This window comes from Phocoena phocoena, chromosome 1, assembly GCF_963924675.1.
Source record: "Phocoena phocoena chromosome 1, mPhoPho1.1, whole genome shotgun sequence".
NCBI lineage: Eukaryota > Metazoa > Chordata > Mammalia > Artiodactyla > Phocoenidae > Phocoena > Phocoena phocoena.
In genome coordinates, this window is record NC_089219.1 from 53,587,295 (window position 1) to 53,600,214 (window position 12,920).

The 12,920-nt window shown below is 33.8% G+C and overlaps 1 protein-coding gene across 7 annotated transcripts in view; it reads right to left on the minus strand.

The window, feature by feature from the left end:
* The window catches only part of DOCK7 (dedicator of cytokinesis 7), a 216,361-nt gene that overhangs the window by 86,863 nt on the left and 116,578 nt on the right, over positions 1 to 12,920 (minus strand). For 4 of the 7 annotated variants that reach the window (XM_065872784.1, XM_065872822.1, XM_065872816.1 and 1 more), the window contains 4 exons: positions 7,045 to 7,134; positions 5,997 to 6,092; positions 3,257 to 3,397; positions 3,058 to 3,171 (listed from right to left, as the gene is read on the minus strand). In XM_065872784.1, the coding sequence (XP_065728856.1) occupies positions 3,058 to 3,171; positions 3,257 to 3,397; positions 5,997 to 6,092; positions 7,045 to 7,134 (441 nt within the window). Of the gene's footprint in view, positions 1 to 3,057; positions 3,172 to 3,256; positions 3,398 to 5,996; positions 6,093 to 7,044; positions 7,135 to 8,328; positions 8,422 to 12,920 lie in introns of all 7 variants that reach the window. The other 3 variants (XM_065872806.1, XM_065872798.1, XM_065872793.1) reach the window with 1 other exon arrangement.

Genomic DNA, 12,920 nt, shown 5'->3' on the forward strand with positions numbered 1-12,920 from the left:
ACAAAGACAAATACCGTATGCTAACACATATATATGGAATTTAAGGGGAAAAAATGTCATGAAGAACCTAGGGATAAGACAGGAATAGAGGCGCAGACCTACTGGAGAACGGACTTAAGGATATGGGGAGGGGGAAGGGTGAGTTTTGACAGGGCGAGAGAGAGTCATGAACATATACACACTAACAAACGTAGTAAGGTAGATAGCTAGGGGGAAGCAGCCGCAAGGCACAGGGATATTAGCTCGGGGCTTTGGGACAGCCTGGAGGGGTGGGAGGGGGAGAGTGGGAGGGAGGGAGACGCAAGAGGGAAGACACATGGGAGCACATGTATATGTATAGCTGATTCACTTTGTTATAAATCAGAAACTAACACACCATTGTAAAGCAATTATACCCCAATAAAGATGTTAAAAAAAAAAATAAATAAAAAAATAAACAAATGGGACCTAATGAAACTTCAAAGCTTTTGCACAGCAAAGGAAACCATAAACAAGACCAAAAGACAGCCCTCAGAATGGGAGAAAATATTGGCAAATGAAGCAACTGACAAAGGATTCAACTCCAAAATTTACAAGCAGCTCATGCAGCTCAATAACAAAAAAACAAACAACCCAATCCAAAAATGGGCAGACGACCTAAATAGACATGTCTCCAAAGAAGATATATAGACTGCCAACAAACACATGAAAGAATGCTCAACATCAGTAATCATTAGAGAAATGCAAATCAAAACTATAATGAGATATCATCTCACACCAGTCAGAATGGCCATCATCAAAAAATCTAGAAACAATAAATGCTGGAGAGAGGGTGTGGAGAAAAGGGAACACTCTTGCACTGCTGGTGGGAATGTGAATTGGTACAGCTACTATGAAGAACGGTATGGAGGTTCCTTAAGAAACTACAAATAGAACTACCATATGACCCAGCAATCCCACTACTGGGTATATACCCTGATAAAACCAAAATTCATAAAGAGTCATGTACCAAAATGTTCATTGCAGCTCTATTTACAACAGCCCGGAGATGGAAACAACCTAAGTGTCCATCATCAGATGAATGGATAAAGAAGATGTGGCACATATATACAATGGAATATTACTCAGCCATAAAAAGAAACGAAATTGAGTTATTTGTAGTGAGGTGGATGGACCTAGAGTCTGTCATACAGAGTTAAGGCAGAAAGAGAAAGACAAATACCGTATGCTAACACATATATATGGAATAAGAAAAAAATTAAAGTGTCATGAAGAACCCAGGGGTAAGACAGGAATAAAGACACAGACCTACTAGAAAATGGACTTGAGGATATGGGGAGGGGGAAGGGTAAGCTGTGACAAAGCCAGAGAGTGGCGTGGACACTACCATACACTACCAAACGTAAAATAGATAGCTAGTGGGAAGCAGCTGCATAGTACAGGGAGATCAACTCGGTGCTTTTTGACCACCTAGAGGGGTGGGATAGAGAGGTGGGAGGGAGGGAGACTCAAGAGGGAAGAGATATGGGAACATATGTATATGTATAACTGATTCACTTTGTTATAAAGCAGAAACTAACACACCATTGTAAAGCAGTTATACTCCAATAAAGATTTTAAAAATAATAATAATAATAAATAAATAAAACAAATTCAACCAAAAAGAAGAATTAAAGAACAGTACTCAGTGAGCAGTTTTGAATTTTGTGGTTTAAATAACAGTATTGGCTTTTTCCAAAGTTACTCCTAAAATAAAAAATTTGGAACTACAAGATTTACTGTATAAATCCACTGACTAGGTGCATTCTAAAGCCACATTCTTATATTTCCAATATAGCATTAATATTTCCACTTCTCAAAGATATACTTTATGAAGAAAAAGTATACCACCAAAATAACTTCCTAAAATAAATTATCCATTCTTTTTACAGCACCTTGTGTTAACCTATATTTATAATTATCTATCTTCCCAGCTACACCCATTAGCTACTTGAGGAAACATACATAGACTGACTTATTTGAATAGTTTTAGCATCCCTAGAGTCTAGTTTAATGTTTGGCAAATGTAGGAGGCCCGTGCTTGAAGAATAAGGACAGGACAGGTTTTGGGAGCAATAATACATGAAATATCAGGGAAAAAGTAAAAATAATACATAGTGCTGCAAATACTTGCAAATAGATCAGTGCCCACACATAGTTTTAACTTCTCTATTAAAAGAAACATACAATATTTGCATCCAATAGAACAGAGCTTCAAAATTCTAAGTATTAGACTGCCAAATAGCATTTTTAACCAGTAGTTCCCCAAAACTAATCTGTGGACCAGCAGGGAGTACTTTATAAGCACTGTTTCCCACACTCCCACCCCCACCACCAGGGTTCAAACTCCTCAGAAATGCTGGGATGGGACACAGAGATCTGTACATTTTTAAAGCTCCCTTAAAAGGTAATTCTAGGATGATTATACAGCTCAGTACCCAAATGGTCTATCAGGATGAATAACTAATGTTTTCTAAAAGCCAGGTTTCATTAATCATTTGATAAAAAAATTTAAAGCAAAACCAGCTGTTTGTAGAAAACTTCTAGGATACTTTTAGTTTAGAAAAAGCTAGATAATATTTGTGACTTGGGTAAACACCTACTCATGCTTCTAAACTCTACAATGTCTAGGGCTTCATCATGAGGAATACATAGCAAAATGCAACTGCTTTAAAAATCACTTAAGACAGAAAAGGTTGGGTTAGCTGTTCATTCAGTAAAAATGCTACTCTTGCATGGCACCTTGGGGCTGCTTTACATTTAGACTCCTGACTTGATGGTCTACTTCTGAATGAGAATCTAAAAGTCATAAATGGGCCAGTATAACTCAATGAAAAGCCAGCTGTACTGACAGCAGCTTGCCACAGTCCTGTGTCCTAATAAATGTAATTTATCTTTCCCTTACTAATAAAAATATGCCACTTTTTAAAAACATCATTATATAAATGTGTTCTTGAAAAATCTCTTAGCTCTAGCCCTAAAAGAGCAAACGCAGCATTTAAATTATTTGATTACTAATTATTACTAATTATGCATTACCTGTTTATAGCAGGTCTTTATAAGGCTAAACACAAATCCTCTGTCCATAACAGACAACAGATCATTGAGAAAGAATGCAAGGCTTGTGTTGAGTCTCTCAACCATTTCTGTGTCCTGGGAAACAATTAAAAGAAAAACAAATATAGTTTAACGTGTGCTTGAAACACAGATTTTGTTTAAAAAAATAAGTTACCGTCACCTTCTGAAATCGTGAAACTATATCACTAGCAATTGTGCTGACAAGAGCAGCAATGTCATCCATGAAACGTTCTGGAAAACGACTTTTCCTTGGTGCATCAAGTTTATCATTAAAGTATAAATGGTGCACCATGCTCTTTACCTGAAAAAAGAAATAAGCCATTCGTTTAATTTCTTATGGATGTAATGAACAGTTACAGAGATTCTAAACATTAGAGCTATTTTTGTCAACATACCATGTAATTTAACAGATAGATAAAATACTTTTAACTCGTCAAATATTTTGAAAAAGTTCCCTACAATATTTTGTATGCGCTAGAAAAATATCGAACACAATACAACTCAATCTCTGTATCAGCTTCATGACATTATCCTGGCTATCAGTGGGAAACAAATTATGGGTATGTCAACAGAAAAAAATTTCATCCTTTAAAATTATTTTAAATTAAATCTTTCCAAGACTTAACAATTCTGCCATTCCATGTCCCCCCAGCTGTTAGCTCTGAGAGGTTAGAAACCTTGACTGCATGTAGAATCTTTAGCACCTAGCATCTCGTGGCATATGGTGGGTGTACATTAAATACTGATGACTAGATATTAAGAATAAAATGTTAGGTAAAAATTAAAGTGGTTTCAATTTACCAAATACTTTTAGATATGGATTCTTATCACAACAATGTGTTAACGGTACTAAAAATTTTTAATTCAGGGAAATTAATGACAAGGTTTTACAGTTGGTAAATAACAGAGACAAGTCAAACTATTTCATGTTTAAGAAATCTGAACATACATGTAAGACTATTTTTAAAAAGTCATTTGATCTTATATTAAAAACACATGAATTACAATTTGGTGTTTATTCTCTAGGGGAAAAAAATGAGCTGCCTACCATTTACATATGGTCCCTGATTTATTTTTTTTGTAGATTAGCAAATCTCTAGACAAAACGTCTTTTTTAAAATCTTTTACTGAAGTATATTTGATTTACAATGTTGTGTTAGTTTCTGGTTACAGCAAAGTGATTCAGTTATATATATTTATTCTTTTTCATATTCTTTTCCATTATGGTTTATTATAGTATATTGTATATATACATACATATATACATATATATTGTATGTATTGTATATATTGTGTATATATATAGTATATATTTATTATAGATATTGAATATAGTTCCCTGTGCTATACAGTGCGGCCTTGTTGTTTATTTTATATACAGTAGTTTGTATCTGCTAATCCCAAAGTCCTAATTTATCCCTCTCCCACCCCCTTTCCCCTTTGGTAACCGTAAGTTTGTTTTCTATGTCTGAGTCTGTTTCTGCTTTGTAAACAAGTTTGTTTGTATCATATTTTGGATTACACATATAAGTGATATCACATGGTATTTAACTTTTCTCTTTCTGGCTTACTTCACTTAGTAGGATAATCCCTAGGTGCATCTATGTTGCTGCAAATGGCACTATTTCATTCTTTTTTATGGCTGAATAGTATTCCAGTGTATATGTATTCCACATTTTCTTTATCCATTCATCTCTCAATGGATATTTAAGCTGCTTCCATGTCTCGGATATTGTAAATAGTGCTGCTTTGACACTGGGGTGCGTGTAACTTTTTGAATTAAGAGTTTTCTCCGGATATATGCCCCGGAGTGGGACTGATGGATCATACGGTAGCTCTATTTTTAGTTTTTTAAGGAACCTCCATTCTATACTCCATAGTGGCTACACCAATTTACATTCCCACCAACAGTGTAGAACGGTTTCCTTTTCTCCACATACTTTCCAGCAATTATTATTTGTAGGCTTTTTAATGATGGCCATTCTGACTGGTGCGAGGCGATACCTCACTGTAGTTTTAACTTACAGAAGAAATGTCTTCTAATCTTCAACGTAAGTAACATTCAATGCTAAGAATGATTCTATGGCATACTCTAGAAACTTCCATTGTTTCTTTTCTTTTTCTTTTTTCTGTCTCTTTTTTGTTGTTTTGCTTTCCTTTGTTTCTTATTTATTATTTTACATAATTTTTTTGGAAGAAAAAGTTTCAGTGATTTCAGCTTTCTAAAGCTAGAGAGGAAGGTCCCTAGTGCCAGAATGCCTAAGTTTGAATCACAGCTCTGCTGTATACAAGCTATGTATACTTAAACAAGTTACTTAATCTCTCTGTGCCTTGGTAATCCCTAGCCCATAGGGCTGTGCTACCATACTGTACGTACTTAATAAATGTATATTGCTTTTGTGTATATATGTGTTTATGTTGTGTGTGTGTAGATATTTATTAAAATATTAATTCATTTATTTGTTTTAATATCATTTACTGAATTAAGTAGAAAGTGTTGTTGTTTTTCATTGGCTGTGACTGGCATTTCCCTAAGAGCTTTCTAACCATAAAAGCAGTAGGTATCTATAAAGCTCTTTTTATCTGGTATGAAATCAATAGTACTGCCATTATACACTAGCATGTGCAGACTAAGAAAGAATGTATCACAGGTTTCCTTTAAAAAGATAGCTAGCTTCTGCAACTATCCCTAAAAATATAGTTTAAATTAGCTTTATAACTCCATCTAAATTGTGCTGACTGTCCACAGTGTTTATTTAGAGATGTAGCAAAGGTAATTTTGTCTTGGAGGCACATGTAAAACCACAAGATGGGCAATAGGAAAAGATTCTAGGATAAAATCATGAGCTAACACAACATTGTTTAACAAGAAAAACAAAGAATGTGTTTGGTTTGCTCACCATTAACTCAAAAAAGAACCAGGCTTGTTGCAAAGCTGATTCCCGAACGCTGCCACTGCAAACAACCCACTGCAAAGCCAGCTCCTCATGAAATAGCTATCCAGAAGTAAATCCAAAGTTATTATCAGTGTCAGGTCTGCTGGTAACACAAACCAAATAATGCAAGTACAAATGAAGATATAATGAGAATAAGCAAAATAAGGCATGTGAACCATTCAATGATGCAGTGAGGACACCCATTAACGAAACGGCTATTTATACACATAAGACAGTGGCATGTTGAATAGCTGAAAAAATTACATGTTATCTTGGAGTAAAATGTAATTTTAAAACGACAGGTGGGAAATAGCCTCCTAAATTGTACGTGCAAAAAGAAACTAAACCAAAAACTCACAGTTACAAATAAAATCTGGCTTGTGCCTTACATACATATTTCAGCATATGCAAATACATTCATGAACTTTGCTGGTACAATTTAGGAAATACCTTTAAAAATTTAAACTTTGATATCAGCCATTAATTTTCAAGTTTTCAGGTATTTAAAGTATTTTTATTAAAATAGCAGAAATTTCCTGCCTTATCATGGATATGCATACAAAGCATTTGCACAATAGTGTATATTAATATGAAAAAGGACTAACAAAACTGTGCATAAGGGAAGCAAATCAACATATCTTACTAAGAGTGATAATTTTTCTAACTCATCTTCCTTTCCCTGGAGATTTAAAACACAAAACAGAAGCAGTTACAGAAACAGAATTAAGAGTTGATACAATCTTTTTGGTACTAAAATTTAATGATCAAATTTAATGCACTAAACTCTAAAAACAGTCATCTGCAAAGATATAAACATTATAGTAATGTAAAAGAGCTTGCAATGGAGAGGTATGCCCAAAAAGACATCAAACAAGCAACGCTTGCTCAAATGTATTTTTAAAAACAGTGCAATTGTTGTAACGTCTCATACTGGTTATGTAAAGAATCCTTACATCTACGTAATTGTTGGAATTATTTTCCCCCTACATGGACTATCTTCATATGAATCTACCTTTTTAGTTGGTAAGCGTCCCGTTAATGTTTGTAAGAAACTTGACGTCTCTGTGTGCGAAGACATACGATTACAACTTCGATCCATAGCCTATGGAGTGAAGATGAATGAATGACGAGATACCATTAAAGTCTGCTGTGGATGACTATGCAGTTCAAGGATTATATACAATTTTTTACATAGAGCTTTACTGTCATTTTAACAGCCATCTGTTTTATCGCTCATCCCATTTTCACTATTTTAAGTTGCTTTAACGACAATGCATTAGAAGTATCAAAATGGCTTCTATTTATTTTATCTTTAAAAGATAAGTATTTTAATGATTATATAAATCCAGAGTGCTGCAAAGAATGAAACTTTTATCTGTGTGATCTATACACATGCATGTATCTAGTAAGAAAATGTAAAAAGTAAAAACATACTTCTCACTGGTCTTGGACCAAAAAGAGAAATCAAGAATTTTATATTTAATTAAAAAATTAAAAGTTTAGAATCATTTCTTTCATGTTTCACTATCATCAAAAATTACGATTCAGGTTAGCCATATACTATATTAAATATAAATCATTTATAATAAATTTGCAATTAAAATTTTTCTTGAAGAACGAGAGCATTGTCCTCCAAAGCCAATACACAGATGAGAAGTATATTTTGAGGAATCATGCAGTATTAGCTATCAAGCAATTAGACTTAAGTAAGCAAAACCTAGTACAAATAAGTTACAACAAATTTCATACTTTGCAACACAGTACAGTTTAAAACAGATTTTTGCTTCTGGCACTTAATCTTACAGCATGGGGATCATATACTGTTCATATTTAATTTCAGTTTATTACCAATATTTCTAGTCAGTGATTATGAAGAAAATGACAAGATAGTAAATGCTAAATGACAATGGTACAATAGCTACACTTTAAACCAAAAGCGAATGGAAAACTGTCAGGTTTTTTCCACACAAAAAATTTTTAAATTCCTACTAAAGATGCACTGCCCCAAAAGTAGAAACTGTTATCAAAGCCATCAATTGCATAAGCAGCAGGCACTGAAACATCAATGGGGTGGACAGGAGGGAAGGAGAAGGAGACAGGAAATAGGAAAGGAGAGTATTACTGGTGCAATTGGTGGTATTCATGCATAGCAGTTGGAAAATGTGCTAAGTAAACAAAAATACACACTTTTTAATTATTAAAAAGCAAGCCACTGAAATCATAGTATATACTAAAAAGTAATGTTCTAAAGGGAAACATCAGCAGCGAATAAAGAAACCTCTAATATAAACACCACCTGTGTTGATTCTGCACTTGGACTGGGGTTGGATCCCCATGGGGCAGCTTTTGGACCACCAGTGTTAACCCAGGAATTGGAGCGGTCTAAACCCTAAGCATATAATAGAAAGCAGTTGGAAAGGAAAGAAATATTACATGTGGCATGCTATATTCTTAAAGAAATCCAGACTTTCCAATGCAAACATGTTTTTAATTAGTACTGTTAAAGCAACCAAAATTTTTAGGCATCTATAGAATATTAGTTCATCAAAATTATCTCATTACATAATTTTTTAAAAATCACAAAGAAAATTAAGTATAGCATTTAAAGGTAATATCTCTTTATATAAAGGGATCACCTTTAAGTATCAACAACTAAAGATCCCACAGCACCATCCCCCCAAACTCTCTTCAGAGATGGTACAAGTTAGCAACAGACAATTTCCTCTGAATCTAACTAGGGTTTAAAGGAAGAAAAAAAAAAAATGGAAGAAGAAAAACATTCCAATCTTGTCTAAAAGACTAATTTTATTCCATCTGTCATCAACTGAAAACTTTTGTGTAGCAATACTCCATAATTCTATTTGAACTTGCCTCCTCTTTTAGGGACCAATAAGAAAAATTAAGTAAAAAATTAAGAAAAAAAAAGATGCCTGATATTTGCTCCTTCCTAAAAATGATGGTAGCTTTGGAGTTGTGCTCAGTCTTATTGTGCTTGTTGAAATTAAACATAATGGGTAGATTTACTAACAAATAATAAATTTATGAATTTTATTACTTAAAAAAAACATAATGGGCTACTTTTTTATATAAAAATTGTAAGGAAAAACATTATGCCAAGGCTGTCTATAGGAATTGTATCTTCATCATCACTATCGTTAATTTGAAGTTAATTTAATATGCTATTAATGTGTATGACCAGAAGTGAAGTATGTCTGTCTTCTCTGAAAGAGGTTATTATGATCCCAGGTAAAGGGAACTGGGGCTTTACTTCAATTTCTTAAAATTGATTATTAGAATCACCTGAATTATAAAATTCAGATTCTGGCCCTTACCCCCAGAAATCCAGATTCAGCAACATGGGCTGGGCCCTAGGAACCTACGAATAGAACTGAGCAAGGTAGAAGAGAATTTTAGAGGACTGCTGAAGACAACACAAGACAAGCCAACTAAAAATATCAGAGCCTGAGTATGAACCCAAACCAGAAAGCACCAAAGAAGGATAGGTAAAAGAAAAGAAAGAGTAAACAGTGGTAATCAACTCTATGTAGACATTAGTATCACCTGGTAAGGTTAAGGACAACCACCACCACAAATGTGCAGGGCCCTACCTCTGAACAGTTAAATAATCTCTGGGAGTGAGGCCCATGCATGTATATTGTGGGAAGGGAAGAAGGAGGTAGGGGGCAAGGAAAAGGGAGGGGAGGAGGAAAGGGGAGGGGGAAAGAGGGAAGACAAACTACTACTAGCTCTCAAGGGCTTAGCTTTTAGGGAGAATATTTCCCTTCCTTTTCTCACTATTTTTTCCAAAAATACAAAGAAGTTGAAATGATGATACAGTAACTACCCATTTCCCCTCATTTTTGACACTGAATGTGTAAGATGAGAGTTAAAATTCAAATCCAGGTTCTACTGCTTACTAACTGTAAAATCTAAGGTAAGTTATCTAATCTCTTTTTCAGTTTCTTAGCTACAAAATAGGAATAATGATAAGTGTCTCCCTAATACTGTAAAGATCAAATTAAATAATGGAAGTAAATCACTGAATACAATGCCTCAAATATAGTAAACTCTTAAAAAATAATTTTAACAAAAACTTGCCATACATGTTTTTTTAAATGCTTCCTAGCAAAGTATATTGGGCAATATTCAAATACTCATAAAATTATGTAATCAATAGATTTGTTTAAAATAAAATACCCCATTTTATAGGTATTAATAAAGACTTCTCAGAAGCCCATTATATTATTTCAAATAAAAGCAAATCAGCACACAATACGTTTTTCAGGTAAGTTAAAACAAAAATTTTCAGTCTCCCAAATTATGTCATTACTCATGTTACAAAAATAACAAAATATAAGCATCTAATTTCTGCAAAATTACAACTGTGCTCTCTCTATCATAAATTTCTACAAAAAGAAAAACAATAACTTTGCCGTACTCATAAGTTCACTTTTTAACTTCTTGCTTAATAATTTCCTTTAAAACTAAGGCACATGCTAATGAGTAATGTGAGAAAAAACAATAAATCTCTTTGTGCCATTAATTATACATTATATCCACAGTACTGAGGCTTTGAACAGTTATAATAACATCAAGTCAAAGCCAACTGTTTAAAGAAAACTGGTGGCCAATTTATTTGTAAAGCAAATTATTTCCACAATTTAAATGTCATACAGCTAAGAATTATATCAAACAGCCCTTAGTTAAGCAAAGTCATCACTGATATTTACTAATATAATAACTATGTTTACATATCTCCAACTAACAGAAAAGATTAATCAAATGTGTGTACATGTGCATGAAGTGTTTTTATTCTGTTTTTGCCAAATCTCTGTAACATTATTATTTTGTTTTGTCCCTTAGGTATAGATAGGCTCCTTCCCTGAATAAGGCTCACAGTGTATCTGACTTGACATCAATACTCATGTTTCAATACAATCCTCAGCATAGTGGATTTAGTAAGCTATGCACACAGTAAGCTCTCAGTTTTTGAAAAAAAATGAAAAAATAGGAGATGATACATTAGAAAGAAACTAATTATCAATGTAAAATTGCACTGGCATTTGCTTAAAAGCAATAAAATTCAAACCTGGTGCAACCATACATTTACACAACTGAATGTTAAAAGAATATTGCTAGGACAAATAAAGATCAGTTTTGGCAAAATAATTATGAAAAAAATCTCACAAATATGGTTTTATAGCCACTAGAGTAATAAAAGCCTGTTGATAGTATTTTAGAACTTTAGGAGTTCTGCATTTTGTATTAGGAAATAAAGTCTAACCAAAACTTTCATAAAACCGAATATCTTAAGATCTTTAAGTATTTAATTAATCCTAATAGCAAGAGGGCAAACAAAAGCATAATTCAATTTTTTAAAAGTTATTTATTCTTGCTAGAGATACTCAATGCTTACTAACATTCATTCTTTGGATACATGTCTTCTGAGTACTTTTCATATGCTGGACATTATAGTTGCTTTGGATACATCAGTGAACAAATATCTCTGCCCTCATGGAGCTTATACTCTAATAAAGGGAGACAAACACTAAAAAATTAACGTAACAGGTAACTAATTTATATGTTACATTAAAAGGTAGTAAATGTTATGAGTCAAAGAAACAGAGTAAGGGGATAAGAAGTCCCCGGGACAAGGCTAAGGAGAAAGACACACTTATACATTTAAATAAGTGGTCAGAGGAGACCCCATGGAGAAGGTAGTTCTCTGAGTATAGACTTAAAAGAGGTAAAGGAGTTAGTCATAGGATCTTGCTCAGAGATATGACATAATCCAACTTAAGTTTTGTTTATTTGTAACTTAAGTTTTTAAAGCAGTATTCTGGTTGCTATGTTGTGAAGTGAGTGTAGGTTGGAAGGAAGGAAACCATCTTTAAGACTATTACATTAATTCAGGAAGAGATGATGGTAGTTCAGACTAAATGGCAGTACTAGAGGTGATGAGAAGTGGCTCTACCTTTAACATATATGCAAATCTGAACTAAAGGATTTACAAAAGGCAGCTGAGTTTAGAATTCCAGAGAGAGATCTGTACTTGAAATACAATTTTTGTGAGATATCAGCATAAAGTGATACTTACAACAACAGGACTTCATAAGATCATGAAGTGAGTGAGTGTAGAGAAAAGAGAAAACAAGACAAGAGAAGACAAGAAATAAGGACAGAGGCCTGGGGCACTTCCAAATTAAGAGATCAGAAAAAGAAGAATCTACAAAGGAGACTGAAAAGGTATAATCAGTAAAGAGGAAAATCAAGATAGTGTAGTAACCTAGAAGCTAAGTAAATAGAATAAACTGGAGAATTAACTGTGTCAAAAGCTGCTGTAAGGTAAATTCAGCCAAGTGTTGAGATTTAACCTTCGGATTTAAGAACATGGAGAGCACTGGGGGCATTAGAAGGGCAGTATGGGCTGAAGATCCAAGGAATATGTTTGAAGTAGGGTAACAGGAGTTAGAGAACGAGAGTAAAAGAATTGGAGACAGCAAGTATGGAAAACTCTTCTAAGGAATTCTACTACAAAAGGTAGCAGAGAAATGATGAAGAAGCTACCAGCAGAAATACTAGAGAGGAGATTTTTTTATGGGAGAAATTTTAAAAATTTTATTTTTTATCCCATTTTATGGGATGGGTTGATTTAGTAGATGGGGAGAAACATGATGTAGAACAGTGATGAAAGAACTGCTGGAGTGAGGATCTTGAGTAGGTGAAAGGGGATGGGTGGTTGTATACAAATAGGGAATGGACTTAGGGAAATGGACAGTTCATCTATAGCAGAGTTTTAAGTAGTAGGTAGTAGTAGATGGTAGTGGATAGGTAGATGTGATGGTCAAAGGTGACAAAAGTTTTCTTCTGATGGCCTCAATTTTCTTA